This window comes from Natator depressus, chromosome 6 (genome assembly GCF_965152275.1).
Source record: "Natator depressus isolate rNatDep1 chromosome 6, rNatDep2.hap1, whole genome shotgun sequence".
Classification (NCBI taxonomy): Eukaryota; Metazoa; Chordata; order Testudines; family Cheloniidae; genus Natator; species Natator depressus.
The window spans coordinates 40,573,752-40,595,049 of NC_134239.1; the positions used below are offsets into that span (position 1 = coordinate 40,573,752).

Genomic DNA, 21,298 nt, shown 5'->3' on the forward strand with positions numbered 1-21,298 from the left:
TCATATTCATTCATACATTTGTTCATACACACACACAGGTTCTGCAGCTGCTGTATAGTTACCAGTCCTGAATCTAGCTTGAGTTCGTGGCTTGGGTTCGTAGCTTGTGGCGGCTAACTGGCCAAGAAAGCTGGGCACAAGGAAGAGCTGGGTTTCTGTTGGGCATGCACCGATGCCTTTCCATGTTGGCAGCAGAATGTTACCCTTCAAAGTCTTCCATCTCACCCATCCTTTTTATCGGCTTTAGTTTGAATCCAGAGTCTATAGGTCTTGCTGTGTCACGCTGCCTCTGGGTCCGGTGTGATTGATCACCCATCAATTGCAGACATGACTTTCAGCCTAGGACCTGGCTTTGATGTTTCTTCAATTGTACTTTTGTTCTTTTCTTTTGAGGGTGGACTCCCCTTACTTTGTCAAGGCTGTTGTCTGCATCTTCAGCCGTTGGGTGTTTACACTTTATTTCATCAGGACAGGCTGGGGCTGGAGGTAAATTCCATCATCCATACATACCTCATTCGCACATCTAAACTAAACTAATAAGATTACAGCAGGGTTTTGCAAAAATGAAGGTTGCAGCAAGCTTTTACAAAATGAAGAGAGCGTTTTAAAATGGAGTTTGGGACAAGTTAAAATGGAGTTTGAGTTACAATATGGAAAAGTGTAAGGAATGACAAACAGTGAGCAGAAGTTACAATGTTGAAACAGTATAAGTTTCAGTGATTTAAGCAGCAATTGGATTGAAAGTGAAACTCGATTAGCCAGTTATTGGGGTAATCGGTTTTATGAATGAATGTTGTTTCATTCATAAAACTTTGCTTATGAAGTTATATTAATAAAGTGAACAATTAAAAACACTGATCAGTTCTACAATCTCTATGGAGGTTTCTCGGACTATCCCTGTGTACATACAGTCTTTTACTTGGGGCACCCTCTCCCTCGCTGGTCCGGCCACTGGAAAGCAAATAGCCACTCTACCTCACCGTGTCTATTTTAATTAAAAATAGAATATAAGAACATATGATGGGGTGTACCAACCCTGCACTGGTCCAGATAAAAGGAGGCAGTCAGCTCAATTGGGGTGGGTGAAGGAGGAGGAAGAATGTACACCGTCGGTTCCTGCGGAGGTACCCATGATGCTCCTGGCGGTAAAGCCCGAAGTCCCTGACTACGCTCCAGGCGACTCACTGACTGCAGAGACCACGGGGGAAGCCAAGCCGCCACCCATTGAGGAGGTTGCTGCCTGCTGTACGTCCCAGCCCAGAGGGAAGTAAGACCTATAGACTCTTTGCTTACCTTGCCTTGTCCAGGGGCTGCAGCCTGCTTGCTGTTTCACCCTGCCCAGGAGGCTAATTCCCCAAGTGCCCCCATTGGTGATGGACTCAATATTTTCCACAGTTGTAGCTATAACACAGGAACATGGGGTAGCCATGTTCCTGTGGGCAACCCTGGGGTTGGAAGCTATTAGTTTGGAACAGGTAAATCTGGGAAAACTTTCCCCCTTAACAGCTGTATTTCTTTATTTCAGTTAAAGCAGGATTGGTTGCTAAACCTGCGCACACTTCACTGGGATATAACATTTACAAGCATTTTTCATACAAAGATCCAGTTTCCTTAGGGCAAATACCTTACATGGCTTTTCTCAGTGAGCTTATACTCACCAGCAACCAAATAAATAAGCATAATTATGTATGAAGGGGTACTACTTATTTAATAATTGATTCAGCTTGCACAGAAGTGTCATGAAAAGCCATACAGGGCATAACTAAAAGTATCTAGTTTCTTGTATAAAAATGTTACTGTAATATTTTAAAAAAGCAGAAGTTTTTCAGACAAATCTGTTAAGTTTAAAAAAAGAAAATTTATACTTTTAAATCATTATTTCTTTTAAAAGATATTTTTATCAATTGTAATGTTCAGAAGTTTTATCTAATATCAAAACCTACCAGTTGTGGTAAAATGATAGTGTGAAATTAATGCTGTTATACTATAACAATAAAGACGTGACTCGTATTTTATGTACACATGCATTCAAGTGTAGTGACAAATGGCTTCATGCTGTGTGATTAAATGCATATTAGCGTTTGCCCTAGGCATTTGATTATTACCATCTTTACTTCATTACATTACCACACTGTATGGCCATATAATTTATAAGATAATACAGACATCACTTTGTTGCTGATAGGAATTATTCTGTTTTATGGATGGTGTCCTTTAATTTTGCCTTTCATGGATTATAAAATTGCTTAATATCTGCTGAAGTGAATCACTGGAGAAGCAAATAAAGATGTTGGCCTCCGGTCACAGTGTCATTTGTGATACTGGCAAAATCTTACAGGCTCATTTATCCCTGTACATGATTGATAACACTATGGGTTAAATGGAGAAAGCTTTGCTTCCATTAAAGGATCATCATGAATGAAGACCTCCCACTTAAAAGTCAGGCATGATGAGAAGACAAGAGACTATCTACAGGTCAAATTAAATAACTTAAATAATTTAAGTGGAATGACAGTGTAATTTGTCCATTCTGTGTTATTACCCTGACCCCTACCAAGCTCATAGGCTAACTTACTTTCTAGTGTAGGGTATTTAAGATGTAATTTTTAATAAATGTTCAGATTTAAGTGCCATAAAGGTTTTTATAAGTGTGTTTTAATAAACAGATTTAATAATGTGTGTTTTAAAAAACGTCATTTTATCATGTTATATTTGTTAAACATAAAAACATAATAGAAAAGCAAGTGCAGTGAATGCTTCAAAGTGGGGATTTTAATCATTCTTAATTTAATCATTCTTTATCATTTTTATTTTTTTCATATTTATAATGTTGTCTTAAAGATGCACATTTTTTACTCAACTCTATGACAAGCATGTTTGTGGCCAAGAATAGAAGGAGAATACATTTCTTTAGGGACATTTTTTATTGCACAAGAAACAATTTCTGTATTATCATACCAAACGACACGCAGTATTGTTTATCTTGTGGTTTTTATGGCTTCTAAACAGTTGTATTAATTTGAGATGTTTATAGTAGACATTTAATTTGTCATTCCAGTATACATCTGATGATTTTCAATCTTTAAAAACATGTTTTAATAATTTAATATAATATGAATTTATTAACTTAAACTTCATCAGATGTTTTCTGTCAGTAATTTGCTTGCTTTTCTTTTTGCTGTGCATCATCTATTCAAACAAATTATAGAGCAAATGGTCAAGTTCTCATATTCCTCTGACTGGTGCGGAGGGTCACACAAGTATCACACTCAGCCTGGTGAATGAGGAGAGGGAGTAGGGTATAATATGCATCATACCTTTGCAGTTTCCAGTGGTTTCTTACAGAGCATTTTGTGGCAGTCTCAAAGTAGGCTTGCCTGACCTCCCTGCAGAATGAGTGCAGATTATACATAAGAAATTGGTACCTCACAATGGAGGGATGAGTGAAATTTCTGAGCTTCCACTTGGAAAAGCTTTTATCTTGACTTGCTGCCTTCGGGATGTGAAGCTTTCCTTGTCAAGTGCCTTTGCTGGGATCAGTTGGGTGAGGGAAAGCCAGTGGATGCCTCAGGTCCATTTTCTTCCATCCTTTAAAAATGGTAAAGTTGATTTTAAAAAAAAAAATCACTGACAAAATAATTCCCAAAATTGCTTTTTTGATGAACAAGGAATTGGACTCTATCCTGCATAGACTAACACATATAACTTTGCTCATTGACTTAAGTGAGGCTACTTTCATGATTCAAGTTACTTACATGCATCAGCCTTTGCAGGATTGGGCCCTAAATTAGTCCATCACTTTCTTTGTGTACAAAATTTTTCACAGGAATTAATTTTTCTCTAAACATACCACACAAGATTCTCCTATTTGGATTAGCATCCTCATGTCTGAAGCTGGTGGAATTCCAAAGCTCAGGGGGCTAGGTCTACAAAGGGACTTAGATGTTGTAACATTCAGCGTTTCAGTGCCTAGGCATCCTGCTGCCTAGTGGAATCCTCAGGCCTGAGATAGGGACCCAGGTTCCCCATATAATGCCTGGTAGGACAGTTAGGGGCCTAAGATAGGTGCCCTCAGAGGGGAGCAAGTTGTTTGGGGAGCAATCTAAGCTAGCGAGGAGCAAAATGCAGAGGAAAGCAGTGGGACTTAGGGCTTAGATTCATAAAGATACTTAGGTGGCTAACTTCCATTGATATGGGCTTTTATGCTCCTGTCTCTCCTAGGGACTCTGAGCCATGAACCCTCTCCCTCACCTCTTTTTTGGGGAAAACCAGAGAGAGAGACCCCTTCCCCTCCATTATGCCCAATAGTTAAGGCACTTTGTTATGAGGTGGGAGACTGGGTTCCAGTCCCTGCTCAAAATCAGGCAGAGCAGCGATTGGAATCTGGGTCTCCCACCTCCCAGGAGAATGCCCTAACCACCAGGCTGTTGGGTATTTTGTGGGTGAGTCTCTCTCTTTCTCTTTTGGTGGAGTTGTTCCACTTCGTATAAATGATTAAATCTTCATTGGAATAGGAAATGTCTGAACCACCAGGCTGTAAGAGTCAGTCTGTCCATGTGGCCCAAAGCATATTTAATTATTTATACAAAGTGGAACAGCTTCAACAGGAGAGATCGAGAGAGACCCACCCTAGAATATCCAGTAGACCTGAACCCAGGTCTTCACCTCCCAAGAGGTTAGGGCACTTTTCTAGGAGATAGGGAAACCTGGGATCAAGTCCCTGTGTCAAATCAGGCAAAGTAGGAGTCTGAATCTGGGATACACACATGTAAAATTCCCCTCTTTGGAGATCTGGTTTAGTAGGCATGCTTTGAGAATGCCTGAGTAGGGCTTGATTCAGCAGGCAATGGGTGGAATGCCTAGTTTAAAAATCCTGCAGGGACTTAAATGTGAGCTTGGGCTCCAACTTCCAAGCAACTTGTTAAGCTGGGGGTAGCGCCAAGATTTAAGTGGCTTTGCACATGTTCATAGGGAATATTTAGGCATCTACTGGTTTAGGTGGCAGCTATGCAGTGGTTTTGGGAAAGTCATTAGACATTAGGTGCCTACAGAGGTAGTTAGGCACCTAAGTACTTTTGTGGATCTAGCCCAAAGAGTGAGCCTTATGTGACTGTGGTATTGGAACTGGAGCATGTATCAGGTCTCCTCATTTTACTTTATAGTCACAAAATCTTGTCTTAAATCAGGGCATAACATGATTAAAGATGGACTCAATAGTTTTCTATCTACTATGACATGAGAGTAGGGTCTTTTAGTTATGTAATTGTTGATGACCTCTCTAACACTAAAATAGTCTAGAAAGTTGTATTCCTTGTACTGCTTTATATATTTGTGGTGTACCTCTGAAATCTGGGGTCATTTCAAGTAATGAAGAAAAGAAAAATTATTTGCATTTATTATTGGGGGGCGGGGGCTGATTGTGCAGTTCTGGATTCAGTAGGAGTTTTGGCTAAATAAGGATTGGTCTGTCCTGAATTCTAGTGCCAGTTTTGTAAATTAAAAATAATTAAGCCTGTATTCTTTGTGCGAAAATGAATGTGTAACTGTGTAAATTAAAGTACAGAGTTTGGTTACTTGCACAATATTTGTTTGCACATTCAAACAGCCACTTGATGGTGCTTAATATGGATACATTTTTTTACACACGGATTTTGCCAGCAGATTTCAGCTTCTACACTTGAAAATTTGGTCCTTTAATTCTACATATATTTTGTTAATGGTGTGGAAACTTAAGTACTTTTTTTTTTATTATTATTGATAATTTATTATCCAGTGCTGACAGTATTATTGGTGCTGTATAAGACAGAAGACTATACTGGGCCTGATTCTCCTCTTTTCCCCTCCCCCCTTGTGTAACTTCAGTGAGTTCATTAGAATTACTCCTGATTTGCAGTGGTATAATTGAGAAAATAATCACACCTACAATCCCTTCCCCAAGCAACTCAGGGTGTGTTTATATTATGGTTTTAGCCATCAGCTAACAAGGCCTTAGGCACTGATCAATGTTCCCTCTAATTTTTGACAGGCCGTGTGTGCAAAAAAACTTCTTCTGTGCAAATTTTTGAAGCAGAGTTCAAATTTGTGCGCCATGAGGCAAATGCACCCAAGCGAGTAAAATGCTTATACATTTAAAAAGTTTTAATTTGCAATTTGTGATGATAATAGTTTTACACCTTGTTATTTTATAAATGTCATTTTTAAATACTTAGAAAAAGGAAATTTAACTATTCTTCATGAAGCAGAAGTTAGTTTTAAGCATTACGCTTTATGATCTTTTTTTTATAGACAATCATGAGCATATATCAAGCACATATTAATCCAAGATCATTATCAGTCCATAGGCTTCTGCCCGTTGGTGTCCACTTTCACCTTTCATTCTATACACCTGTCCGAAAAGATTTTGATAAACATATAATAAAGGCAATTTAATAAGTATGCTATTATGTCAATTTATATGGATTTTCAGATAGAGACATCATAAGTAAAAAAAGAAAAACAAGAGTTTGTGTTTTAAATTTAAAATTTTCCTAAAAATATCAATAAATGATTATCAGCCAAGAATAAGATATGTAATTACAAATGCATTTTAATTTCCTTATTGGTCAAAATGTCAAAGACTGCTAAACTAACCTTACTGTTTTTCCCTGCTATCTTTTTCATTTGCCCATTCAATATAAACTCTGTCCAGATCTATCAGTCCTCCATCCAGCTGGTAACTCTTAATACACATCAGCATGTCCAAATGATCTACTTGTAAATGATTCCGTAGTTTGTTTTTTAGAGTGTTCATTAAGCTAAAGCCACATTCACAGTCTGCACTTGATGCTAGGAATGTTCCTCCAATATTCATCAACTTCGCAAGATCCTGAAACTGTTCATTCTGGTGAGCAAATGTCACCACATCTGGGAAACTTAAGACCAATTGGCTTTTGATTCTTTTGGCTACTGCAAATTTGAAGTCATTGTACTGACTGACTATAACAATCTCTTCAGCAAAAAAGTCTTTGTATTTTGAACCTAGGGATTTGACCTGATGAATTCCAAAATTGAAGTCATACTTAACTATTGCTGCACAATCAAAAGCAGGCCATTCCTGGACTTCATCCTCTGGAAACCTGTCTGCCAAATGTGCACACCAGATGTTTATGAAAGTTATTATGGAACTAGTATCAATTTCATTATTTTCTTGAGAGCTCATATCTAAAAGAGCCTTAACTTCGTCACTCCATAAGACTGAACCTCCAAGGTACTGTCTTCTGATCTTGATCAGTTTACCTCTGGCAAGGTGAAATGCTTTAAGAGGTATAAGGCCCTGTTTCTGGATCAGCATGGATAGTGAAGCCAGTTCCGACAAAACATCATTCAAAACTTCTAATGTTATTCGGTATTCCATGGTATTCAGCTTTTTGTGGCAGTATTTAGAAACTGGATCAGTATCTTCTGTCTTGCTCAAAATATTCCAGAAGAGGATTATAGTTGCGAATAATTGCTCGAAGTGCAAAGTGCCTAGATAACCAGTGCACTTCATTGAGTGGCCTGAAAGCCGCTGACTCACATTCAGAAGCATCCACTATTTTCTGAAATTTGCATTTTCTCCTGGATGACTGACAGAACACCGTTCTCATTAAGGTTTCGATGTCTCTTATCAGCTTGACCTCTTTCCGTGCATCGGAAATCCCCAAGTCTTCCCAGTGTGCAACGCAATGTTGCTGGACTAAGTGTGGAATATCACGTTTCAGCTGAGCCGCCACGCCGTTGAGTTTGCCCAACATCACGGAGGCAACATCAGATGTGAACATCAGCATTTTCATTAGATCAAGTTGGTGTTTTTTATAAAACTCTTTGATTGCAGACACTATTGAAACAGCATCACATTCTTGCAATCGTAATAGTCCACCAAACGAAGTTTTATAGTCTGCACAATTTATGGATCTATATTTAAAGTAGAGTATCAAGTATCTGTTAATGGATATATCAGTGTTTTCATCAACAGCTAGAGTATGAAACATTGCCGATGCTATTTCATGCATGAGGTCATTTTGGACAATGCAGTTGATAATTTCAAGAAATTCAAAAGCATAATTTTTACTTCTCCAGCTTGCTGGTATGTGCACATATTTTTCCATATGGTCATTAATATCCTGAACAGAAAACATTGAGCTGTTCATTTTAATAGCCAACAACACACTGTCAATAAGTACCTTGATTTCTTCTGGGTTTGAGTGCTTGCGTTCAAGATTAATTTGCCTCCTCTTTTTTTTCAGCTGGACTTTCAAGAATCCTGCTAGGCAATCCACTCTGTAAGGAAGGGTTTTTGTTTCTAAGTCTTGTTACACCATTTATATGAGACTTACTTGACAGATGACGCTAAAAGAAATCCAACTTCCATACATCGTTCCACATTATTCCTGTTGAAAATTCTCCCGAAGCTCTGGCATCTTGACAATATTCACAAACCACTCCGTTGTCCTCATCATATGTGAATATTTCATGAAGTTTAACAAGCATTACACTATGTGACTTCGGTGTAACAGTCTCTATAGTCTCATCCAGCCATCCAGATTTAAATGAAATCACTGTTCTTTTACGCTTTAGACCTCTAGACAGTGACATTTTGGGATTGATTTTTTTACCAGATTGGTTTATTTAAAATTAATACTTTTATTATATGGCTACTATTTCAATGCGCTTAACAGCGTGACTCGACAAAAGGGCAAACGGGAAATCATTCAGATCAGGATACTGGAAGTTTGTGCATAGCTCCGATCACGTCCATGCATCTGCGGCAAAAGAATGTGGGAAAATGGTAAAACATCACGAGTAAATGTATGAAGTCCAATGCCTTTGAAAGATCTCAATCATGAAAACAACACTTACCTTTGTTCATTTCTGGGAAATCTTTGACGTTCCTTAGCAACTACGGCCAGGCATTTTGACTTATTCGCATGTACTTGAGTTTGAACACAGCCAAATGAACAGACTACAAGGAGATGTGTGGGTCCCGACCGTCCCGACGTGATCAACTTTCCACATTCGAAATGCTGGCGGGGAGGGGTACGATTCATTGCTCTCCTTTCCCTTCCCCCCTCCCTTGCTAGCTATTAGAATCTGGCTGCGTTGATATATGGCGGGTGAATAATGTCAAAAGTCACCCGTAAATGATATTTTGGCCTGGCTCCGATGTACTATTTCATTTTTTGTGCGCACAGTGTTTCACCCTGTGCGCGGGGTTTAGCATCTGTGTGCGTGTGCACACATGCACAGCTTAGAGGGAACAGTGGCACTGATTCTGGCTCATGTTTTGGCCTCATGACACAAATTGGGAATTCCCCCAGGAGGATTCCATGTTGCTGTACTCTGTCTCCCGCTCCATCCCCCCATGACCTTTGGAGCCCCAGCATAGGGAGGTGTTAAGTGTGGTCCTGGGATTAACTGGTATAGTATGGAGGAGGTGTTGCTAGAGCACTCTGCATTCTGGCTATTTTGGGCTGCTGATATAAAAAATACCTTTTGAAAAAGAAGGAAATTTTTAGAAGTGCATCCACTATATCTACAATTACTCCTGTTCCATAAATAAGGCAAAATGCTGGGTAATCTGAGAAAAGTAATATAACTCACCATTATCATCCCCTCTCCAAACAGGCTGCCCCAATAGTGGCAGTAATATGAATCTGTATTGGTGTGTGAGACCAGCACTACAAACAAAGGTAAGGGAGGGGAATAGTAAAGTAGATGAAATCCACTGCCAAATCAGCATAAGGAGCAGTGCTACATGTCAGCCCCTGCAGCGACTATGTTGCCAAATCTTGCAATTTTATAGTGAGAATTTTATATTATATTTAGTGTTTTACTTAAAGCCCTAGTTCCTGTAGTCAAGTGACCATTAGAAAAATCTCAGTTTTCATTTTTAAAAAGTAAGTTTTTATTGCAGTCATGGTTGTGGGGGAAAAAAGCTCCAATGTACATTTTAAAAAAAAATTATGATTTTTAAGTCAATGTAAAGATTATTATTATTATTATTTTTTAGGCTTGAGTCATGATTTTTTGAACTCTTGGGGTTGGCAATTTAATTGCCGTTTCATAGGTTGAAATAGCAGCTGCAGCCTCCCCATGTCAGTGCTGTAGGCTATTTGAGCTACCAGATCTGCATAAACCTGGATCCTACGTCCCTTCCCTATTTCACACCCAGTGTCTTTATTTTGTTTTATTTTATTTTATTTTATTATTGAGACTCAAAGCAAAAGATAAGAGAAAAATTATGGGATATGGCGAGATAGTGATAAAAACATCTTTTGTCCTCTACCGTCATCGTACATCCTTTTAAAAATAAAGATGGTAATAATAACTAATGTGTAATCATTTAATGGTTTTATATTTTCTGGAAAAAAGTATTCAGTATATCTCTAACTTTTTTGGTAAATCTTTAGAAACAAATATAAAAGAAACCAGAAGCTAGCAAGATCTCAAGTTATATCATGTACCTGCTACAAGAATAAATAAGAAATCACAATTTAAATATATTTAAACTCTAAAGTAAGCAATAAGCAATGGATTTAATTTTTTGTCAACTTAAATATTACTGCCTAATTTCACAGTTTAGAAATGGTTGTTTAAATAGCTAAACTATGATATCTATTGTTTTCAACACTTGCAAGTTTTCAGAAAGTGAAAGACTTTAAAGGCTAAATCTGAAAAGATTATATAATTTTTTTATATTGCAGATACAGAATTTAAATATGGATAGAGACTTTAAGACAACGACACCTGCTTATACTTTTCAAAGTTCTTCAGACACATTGCTTTCTATTCATCTGTTAGATTTTAAAACAAGTTTACTAGAGGCAGTAGAAGAACTGCGTGTAAGAAGGGTATGTGTGCTATCATTGTCTTAAGCTTCCAATTCTTTGTGTTATTTACAACTGTTCATTATTAATTGTAAGAATTCCTACTCATCTATAAAAGCAAATAACCCACTTTCATATAAAAGAACATTTATCCCCCAGGATTTTGTATCATAAATATCATGGAAGTTTGTAGTGTGTGTATTTGGGGCATATATTAGACTTGGACAACTTAGTTCTTATGGGTACATTGGGACAATGAATGCACTGACACATATTTATCTATCAAAAAAATACAATTGTTTACCAAATTAATAAGGCAGAAATTCTCTATAGTCAACTTTTATTTTCTATTGTGTTTATTTTATTATATCCTTCCGTATCAAAAACCTTTTCAAGAGTGACTCGTGATGTGGAAAGCAAGCAGACATGTAGATGTACATCCATAACTGAATCTATCTCAGTCTTTGTTTAACAGATTGATTTACCATTTACCAGGAGGGGTGTAGCTTTGACCTGCTTTTCAGTCAGTATACCGGTGCTTTCACTAAATTAAAAAAGAAAGCAAATAGATGGTTAGTATCTTTGACATACTCAAGTAGATTTTTTTTTCAACCATCTCCTTGGTTGTAAACATAGTCAATAAAGGTCAAAGTCAAACTATTACAGTACTTTAGAGATATTATGAGCACTGCCATTCTAAGATATGAGTATTTCTTGATTTAAAATAAAGAAATAGATGGGAGATTCATTTTTAAGTATTGCAATTATGTCTTTATAATTAAAGGCCAATAGTAACACTTATTTTGTTTTTCAGTTATATTGCAAAAGATTGTAGTATACATTTGCTAATGCTTTTCTTTTTAGATTTTCTGAACGATTTTCTTTCTGCCCTTCACAGAAGAACTATACTTTAGTTATTTGATACCTTTGACCTGTTTGACAAAAGTGTATTGTAGACATTCTACAAAAAATGTTTGTGTTGATAAATGTTTACCTTTGTTTTGATCTATTTTAAAAGTTAAATGGCACAACGCTTTTTAAAAATAACACTACATCTGTAATGACTGCTGCACAGTATCTTAACTAAAAGCCTCTAGGCCCTTGGTGCAATTGCAGTAGTTATAAATTCACCACACCCTAATCACTACAAACTGTGGGTTTAGTTTAGGACAGAAGGAGTTTAGCCCAGTACAGCCATGTTTGCAGTAATGAAGGGACTCTGGAGAATTTTTACTTAGATAATAGATCAGAATAGCAAACCACCATTTTTCCCCATAGGGATAATATATTTTGTGGTAGCTTGCTGCCCTTTACACTATCAGAGTTTTAACCTCTTTATTTCATTTGGTTAGAGTCATATAACACTAAAATGGAAATATTGTAATTTCAAAAGAATGCTATAAATTCTCTTCTCTTCTCCTCCTCCCTCCCCCCCCCCCCCCCCCGTGTACAAGAGAAAAAGAATAAAGCAAGGACTACAGCTACTGTATTTGATTGTCTCTGGAAGGTAAGTTTTTATCTTTTTTCACTACATGTACTTTTAGTTGCAAAATGCCTGCAGCCAAGAGCCAAATCCTGTGAGTAAGATTTGGCTTGAAATGTCCAAAACACAGATTTTCATCTTCATGCTGAAGATGTTTCTACCTTGTTCTTAATCAAATTTGCAGCAGCGGGAAAAAGTTAAAAACTTTTGAAGGCTAGTAACAAGAGCAGGTATGTATTACTTGATCTGTCAATGAATTCAAGATTACCTGCTTAACGAGGATGAAAAATGAAACTATTTTGAAATAGGATTATAAAATATTTTGGGCCACAATGTACTACTGTTGATTTTTAAGCAGAACTTTGCATATAAATCAATTGTTACAAAATCAATGGCACAAAATGCTCCCATGATTTTAGTTATGCATTTATTACAAGTCATAACTTACATAAGACTAGACTGTAAATTTACAATCTGCCCTGAACAAGATAGTATGCAGTTGTACCACCTCAGAAAAAGGCTATCGAATGAATAATGGCTCAGAATCACAGTTCCTTCCTTGCTCTGAGAGAAGAGTGAGTTGCTTCACCTTTTTCATGGAGTAATTTACTCCCCACTGTGCACCTGACCAGTGAGTAGGAGAGATGGGGCTGAGCCAGAGCAGAGGTCCTCAAACTGGGAGGTGTGCAGAATATATTCAGGGTGGGGAGAGAAGCTTTAGGGGGGAAAAATATATTGTGCACATTTAGAGCTGGGTGGCTAGAGAGTGGCGGCTGCTGGCCAGGCGCCCAGCTCTTATGGCAGCGCCGCCATCAGCAACAGTGGAGAAGTAAGGGCAGCAATACCATACCTGGTGGCGGTGCTACCTTCAGAGCTGGGCGGCCAGAGAGCAGCGGCTGCTGGTTGGATGCCCAAGGGAGGAGCATAAACCACTACAGACATAAAGAAGGGTGACGCATTCAAATAAGTTTGAGGACCATTGACCAAGAGGGAGTCCCATTTCCCACCCATCTCTGCCCCCACCTTGCTGAGTTGTTCCCTAGGAACAGGATTGGGCAGGTAGCTCAAGGGGGGTTAGTGTGGTCAAGTGGATAAGACATTAAACTGGGTTTCAGGAGACCTGAGTTCTACTCTCCTACATATAACCTGCTGTGATATCTCAGATGAGTCATTTTACCTCACTGTGCTTCTGTTTCCCCTCCCATGCTTTGCCTGTTTAGAGTGGAAGCCCTATGGGGTGGGGAATGTTATGCTTTTGTACAGTACCTAGCATAGTGTGGCCCCTGTTGGTTTGAGTGATCCAGGCTGTATTGTAATACAAATATTAAATTGTAGAAATGAATCTTGCCCCTCTTGCAGCTGGAGTCATAATCTGAGCAGAGCTGATCAGTGATGAAAATCTAGCCCAAAATAATTAAATACTGAAATAACAATTAATGTCTGAGAGGCTTTTAAAAAAATTGTTAATGCAAAAGCTGAAGGCAATAAAAAAGAAAAATATAAACAAAGCTATTGACCATAAAAATTATTTTAAAAGAAAAATTGAAACATTCTAAGTCAATTTATATTTAAGTAAATACATTCTAATTACATTGTAAGAGTTTATTTTTAATGTTTTTTCTTTGATAAGGTAGGAGTTATTAAATCATCAAATTAAAAGTAGTTTATAATTACAAGCAATGCCTTCCCCCCCCCGCAACTTTCCAGCTACAGAAGAGACAAAATCAACCCTCACGTATGTATGCAAAACTCCCATTGAGGTCAATGGGAGCTGCGCATGCTTATCTTAGAATAGACAGGCTAATTTTCAAAATGCATATGCCTCCACCTTATTTCTTAAGATGTCAGGAGAATCTGTCTTTTTAATGGGAATTGACTATAATGCCTAATGATGTAATCAGAAACCGCAAAAGCAATCAGTAGAAATTGCTGTTTTGTTTTTCTTCCAGGGGATTCTTTATATTTTGGTAGAGTATTGAGGGTCCGCTTATTTTTTGCCAGTTTTGCCTACCATTCTACCATGTCCTCTGAAGTCTGTCAGTCCTGTTCTGCAATCAGCTGGAGACATTATGTTGGGTAATGTGAGGAATTTCTTCCACAGGGGCTAAAATATTGTCTTACCTGTAATAGTTTTAAGTGTAACTTTAGGTATAATGATAAACAGTCATATACAGTTTGTCACAATGGAAGTCTAATGCAACCATAACTACCACCAACATTTGACAATTGAAGTTAAGTTTAAGATAACGTTTAGAAGGGCTAGGAAGCATTTGAACTTTAGTATATTGTGTACTGAATCAGTGAGAACTATGGCCCTGATTTAGGAAAACATCCTTATGCAGGAAAGCACTTAAGCATGTGCTTCAGTGCTTACTGGAATAGGGAAGTACTTTGATGTAGAGAATATGGGATAGTTTTGTTTGTCAGCAGTGGGAGCAATGGAAGTGGCGTCTCGCTGAGTACCAAAAAGATGAATTTTAGTGCTGATTTTGTTCACTATACTAATTTGTCTCTGTGATGCAAAAGACAAATTCATTTGTCTATTAACCAAAAGGATGGTAGTTGGAACCTGTGTCAGGGATGTTTTCTTTCTTTGAAGCTAGCAACTAGATTTTGGAGTAAAATAACAGGGTGTAAAATAAAGAAAAATCTTATTGGGGAGGGGGGAAGGAATGTTAGTTTCTTGGGGAAAACATAAGCCACCTTTCAGTCTGGTCCTCTCCCTGATACCAAGTATAAAAACAAAACTGAAAGGAACCCCCCCCCCCCCCAAATTCTGTCATGTGGAACCATATCAACCTGCAGATTTGGTCAACAAGGTTTTGACCTTTATATCCACAAAATAGAACTCTACTACTTGAAGTAATGGAATAACTGGTAGCAGGCACTAGAGGGGGATGAGCTATACACTTTGCCGGTGGATTTCACAGCTTGTGTGCTGATATCCGAGGAATGTAGAGAGACAGGGCTCCTGGGATCGATTATAAATTCTGGAGGGGAGTGTGTTCTAACGGTTATAGACTCCACTGCTCCAGTCTGTCTCTGCCCCCCCGCTGCTCCGATCAACTTCCAGCTCCTGCCCACTTCTGTTCCTATTCATCCCCCCAAATGATCTAGCTCCTTTCCCCCTCCTCCTCCTCCTCCTGTACCTATAGACCCCTAGCCCCTCTTCCTCCTCTTGCTGTTATCCACTCTTTCAGTGGCTCCTGTTCTCCTCCCCTACTTCTGTCCCCTTCTGCTTCCCTCCATCCTTTGGCTCTTCTCTTTTGCTACTTCCTACCCTCTGGCTCCTGCAGCATTCTACCTTCTCCTCCACTCAGTGGTGGACATAGCTTCCCAGTTCAATGGGTGCACTACACTAAACTCTTCTTGGACATGATTTTGAGTTGTAGTTAAGGGATCACCAACCACCCACAGCAGCACCTTCCACCAGGGCACTGCAACCCTAACCCAGATCCAGTGCGGAAGAAAGGCCCAGGAGGTGAGGGTCTGGAGACCGAGCAGCAACTCCTGTCCCATGGGGTTGGGGCTGGCTCCCCACTCTGAGCATTATGATTTGGAACATGTGGTCAAAGTCCCACTCAAGTTTGGCACTTTGGTTTCATGATTTCTGTAAGTGCAAATGAACCCACACTAAAGCCACCCCTGCCTCAGGCTGCTTCCTCTTACTATTACTCCAGGTTTGGTATAGTGCATGCACTGCCAGCAGCAGGAGCATTGAGAAACCATCTCCCTGCTTTCATTTCCTGTGCCCATACTGTGACAGCCCCCAGCTGCTGGGAAGAGTAATTGTAGGGAAAATCTTGTTCAGCCCCTGGAGCTCTGATATGGGGCATGCTTGGAGCAGACAAAATCTTAGTAGAGTTAGCTGCCAAGTTTTAACATATCTGTGTTGAATGTGTGCAAATTGAGATTTTTTTAAGAGGCTTATAACTTTTCCAAATTTCAGTTAATTTTTATATGAACAGCAAAAGGCACATCCCTGTCACCAGTATGTCATCCCCTGTGTCAAATTTCAAGCCCTTGCTCCAAGGCATGGAGGTGCAAACTGTATTTTTCCTTAAATTGGTCTCAGAAATTGTGAAACTTAGCTGAAATGGTGAAAATCAGCTGAAACTTTAAAAAAAAAAATCAAATCAGACCGAGGCCAACATTAAGTGTGTAAAGTTTTAGTTTGAAAAATTAAAGTTTTTGGCAAAGTTATAAACAAATGAAGTCAGGGTCTTACAATGGAGAGTGTTAGGCAACCTTAACTGCAGGTGATGCTACCAGCTTTGCCTATAATAATTTGTACTGTATATGTTTTGCTGTCATTCCCTTTTCACGTTGCTTTGGTGATTATTTTCTGAATAGCATAATGGTTTCAGTCTCCACTTCTTCCTTCCACCTTTGTGCTGCCATTTTAAAAAAATACCTTACTTCTTCTGTTAACTTACTTTCACCCTCATTAGTAAGTCAGAAAGGCTGGATTCCCCTTCCTATCATCCCTAACCTTTCCACTTGATTTATTGAACACTGGCATAAATATGTGGTTCCTGAATCTTAAGAACCCTAATCATTTCTTTAGAATCAGTGACAGGGAGAGGCAACTGGATGTAGCTTTCTTGTTAGTAAGTCTTTAAGTTTATAGCTGATCTCTGTTGCTAGTTAATTCATGGATAGCAAGGGTGAAATCTTCTGTGTGCCTTCTTAAGTGTACTCAAAAAATTAGGAAACACTTCCATTAGGCACAGCCAGAATAATAAATTTCATATTCAGTTTATCATTTGCATGTGCAATTAATGTTCTGCATTAAAAATACAGGGTTTTGTGCCTGGAAAAACAGATACTCTTGAAAATTTTATGGGAGCACTTTGAAAATGTGACCCTCAGTCTACCATGGTAACCAAATAATAATTATAATATCCAAGAGACCAGGTAGGTGAAGTATCATCTTTTCATTGGATCAACTTATATTGGTGAATGAGACTAGATTTTGAGCTGTACCAAGCTGAAGAAGAGCTCTGGTAAATAGTTTTGAAAAACAGTTGAACAAATATTTAAAAGGATAATATGTTGTGAGTTCAAATTTTAAGGGAAGGGGACAGGCAAACTAAATGTCTAAAATGTCCTATGTTCATACACTTAAGTCTCTAAGGTCTGGTCTACACTAGGGAGGGGATCGATCTAAGTTACGCAACTTCAGCTACGTGAATAATATAGCTGAAGTAGATGTACTTTGGTCTACTCACCACGGTGTCTTCACTGTGGTAAGTCGACTGCTGACGCTCCCCAGTCCACTCCGCCTGCACCTCTCGCTCCAGTGGAGTACTGGAGTCAACGGGAGAGCGCTCAGTGGTCGATTTATCGTGTCTAGACTAGACGCGATAAATTGACCCCCCACTGGCTCGATCGCTGCCCATCGATCCAGCAGGTAATGTAGACAAGCCCTAAATATCAGTACAGCTTCTTTTTAACATTGTATACAACTTCTACATCAGATTGTAACTACTGTAAAGTGCTACATGCTGTAATAACAGAAGGAAAGAAGTTAAGAAGTATAGACAGAGGAAAAATATTATTAATGAGATTTAAAATGAGATGGAGCCTCAATGAGGCAGATAAATACAAGAAAGCTATTCCAGATGGTAATAGCTGCAGAAAATACTGTTCTTTAAGTAGTGTCCCAATGGGTGCTCCACTTCAGGTGCTCATGTACCTTTTGAGCCCTGGATCAGAGATTTTCCATTAGCAGTGTCCATTCTGCCCACACATGCACTCTATACAACTTCATGCTGTTCTTTGAGAATATATAGGGCTGTGTGGGTGAACCGTCTTCAGTTCCATCTCTGTTGCCTCAGCCTGAGACAGAGCTCTAGTATGTCCACCTCATGGATGCCTCAGCATGTTTTGTAGTTACTCTTTAGTTAGTTCAGTGTTAGTTGTTATAGAATTAGTTAGATGTGAGAAGTTTGTTTTTCCTCTTTCCCTTTTTTTCTTTCCCATTTTTTTCTGGGGAGCTTATTTGGCCTGGCTGGTCATGCCTGGCTCACCAGGTTTCATGTGCTGCTCTCTTGTTGGGAGGCTATCACAATCACCGATGGCCACTCTGTGTCCATTGCTTGGGAGATCCCATATTTCCCAAAAGTGTAACTTTTTCCTGGCTCTAAAATCTAGAGCTCAGAAGAATTGGAAAACCAAACTGAAACTGTTGCTAATAGAACTCTCCCTTTGCCCAGCTTCTGAGTCACGTCAAGAAATTGCCTCCCATACACCTTTCATTAGACAGATCCAGTACCTCTTTGACTTTGGCTAAGGTCTCACTTAAGAAGGGGAAGATCTTGGAAGGCTCAGAAGAAAAGGAGCTCGGTCTCCCAAGAAGCTCTGAACTCCTGGTAGGTCTGTGGTGTCGAAGGGCATGATCTCTCCACTCAGTACCTTGGAAGTGAAAGACTCTTCCTTCAGTACTAGCAGAACAGGGAGATCCTGAAGCATTTCAGAGAAACCTGACACCAGTAACGCCCCAGTACCGTCTGCCTTCAGATCAGCACCATCTATTTCAGAGTTACCAATAGTGCCTTCCCACTCAGCTCTGTCAGTACTGACAAAATCAAACATGTGTCTTTGACCCTGGCGCCTACACTCTTCAAAGCAATGGTACCACCCAAATCAACTGCTGTGTTGGTACCGACCCACTCAGTACCACAGAATTCCATGACTCCAGGGACTTGTCAGTGTTAGACGAGTCAGGGACCCCATAGGTGTAGTTTGACTTCTATATTTGGGGGGGTGGCTCCAGTCAGGCCAACGGGGCCGCACATGGGAGCAGGGGATGATGACAAATTCTGTGCCTGCCCACAGGGATGCTATTTCAGATTCGGGGAGGGACTTTAACCGTGATTCAAGGGGCTACTTAGGCAACTGAAAACTAGTGTTTTTGCAAATAATCACTTAGATACAATACTCTTGTCAGATATTTCTAATTGCTATATCAAGAAAGAAAATTAAATCAATATTAGACCCACTCAGCTCTAATACTATCAAGTTCTGACATCTTGTGGCAAGTCACTTATGGGACACTGGTTAGGTTTAAAATAGTAATGTGTATTCTTACTCAGACACTCTTAATAAAGTCAGAAGGCACCCTCATGATCATCTAGTCTGACCTGTACATTGCAGGCCACAGAACCTCACCCACTCACTCCTGTAAAAGGTATTGCCCATCCCCAGCCTCTGGCAAACTGCCGCATCACATTGACAGTGCTCAGTCATCATGTGATCAACCAATATCCCCAGCTCTTTCTCCTCTACTGTCACTTCCAACTGATAAATCCCCAGCATACAGCAAAAATTCTTGTTGTTAGTCCCTGAATGCATGACCTTGCACTTTGCACTATTAAATATCATCCCATTTCTATTACTCCAGTTTACAAGGTCATCCAGATTTTCTTGTATGGTATTCCAGTCCTCCTCCGTATTGGCAATACCTTCCAACTTTGTGTCATTTGCACATTTTATTAGCACACTCCCACCTTTTGTGCCATGGTCAGTAATAAAAATGTTAAATAAGATTGGTCCCAAGACCGATCCCTGAGGAATTCCACTAGTAACCTTCCTCTAGTCTCAGAGTTCACCTTTCAGTATGACCTGTTGTAGTCTTCCCTTTAACCAGTTCCTTATCTACCTTTCAGTTCTCACATTAATCCCCATCTTCTCCAATTTAACTAATAATTTCTCATGTGGAACTGTATCAAATGCCTTACTGACATCCAGGTAGATTAGATCTACAACATTTCCTTTGTCTAAAAAATCAGTTATGTTTTCAAAGAAAGATATTAGTAATTTTACCCCCTCTTGAATACAACAATTGAAACAATTGTAGAAAAATCTACAATTACTTTCTGTCATTTAGGCTACATACTTTTTGCACTTGACCAAGCTTGGAACAGATCATTTAATTTTAGGAAACATTCTAATAGCCCTTTTAAAATCACCTGGTAATCACTCTGTTTTATAAACAAAATTCTGACTCCCCGCCTCAGTGGCGCAAACTGGGAGCAGCACATCTCCTGTCTTCTCTGCAGAACTCATTGCATTGCACACTCAGGCTGCCTGCCCCCGAGGCTTGTAATTTGGGGGGGGGGGGGGGAAGTCCACTCTCTAAGGACTTGCATCACAAGCTCCTGGACATAGTGCAACCCGGATTGGTGTTACCAAATACAAGACCCATTAATAATGTGCTCCTGGATCCAGCAAAGACTGTGTGTGGAAACCACTGCCAACTTGTAAACGGGCAGATAAGAAATACTATTTCCCACCCCTGCCCAGGGACTCAAAATTTTTGTTTTCCCATCCCCCACCTAATTTCCTGTTTGTGGATGCCATAAACAAGCAGGGTAGACAGCATTGCTCAAGTTCTACCTCTTATGACAAGAATCGGGAACGGTTAGAACTTTTTGGATGGAAAACCTACTCATCTGCAACTCTCCAGTTTTAGATCACAAACTATCAGGTGGTCATGGCCAAGCATGATTACATGAATTACAACAAGTTTGCATTCTTTATTGAACATCTTCCACAGAAGCATAGAGAACACTTTGAGGCCATGATTAAGGAGGGTCAGTTGCCAGAATCTCTCTGCATAGTACCAACTTGGCCGAGGCAAGCTTGGTGCTCTTACCTGCTTCATCTGTGTGTCCAACTGGCTCAAGCTTCTGACTGTTCCTCATCTCCTCTCCCAGGATGTAGGTTGTGTGCTTCATCCTAACCTAGGAGTCCTCTATCTACAAGCATGGCTCCTGCATGGTTCTCAGGATTAGAATTTACCTGCTTGACAGGCGTACAGCAAGTATTGCTAAAGAGTAGAAGGTAGTCAATTTGAATCACTTACCTTCAGAAATGGAAGAGGATCAACCACTGGTATTACCATCACTGCCTTGTGCCCAAATCGTCTTCACCGTCAGCCATCTTGAATTATCTGCTGGATTTAAAA

At 39.4% G+C, this 21,298-nt stretch overlaps 1 protein-coding gene and 1 pseudogene across 1 annotated transcript in view; one reads left to right on the plus strand and one right to left on the minus strand.

Moving 5' to 3' along the window:
- Nucleotides 1-21,298, plus strand: part of CCDC73 (coiled-coil domain containing 73) — a 232,569-nt gene that overhangs the window by 84,349 nt on the left and 126,922 nt on the right. The window contains exon 8 of the mRNA XM_074956669.1: nt 10,722-10,868. Coding sequence (XP_074812770.1) covers nt 10,737-10,868 — 132 coding nt within the window. The 5' untranslated portion in view covers nt 10,722-10,736. The remainder of the gene's footprint in view (nt 1-10,721; nt 10,869-21,298) is intronic.
- LOC141989743 (E3 SUMO-protein ligase KIAA1586-like) lies at nt 6,632-8,613 on the minus strand (annotated as a pseudogene).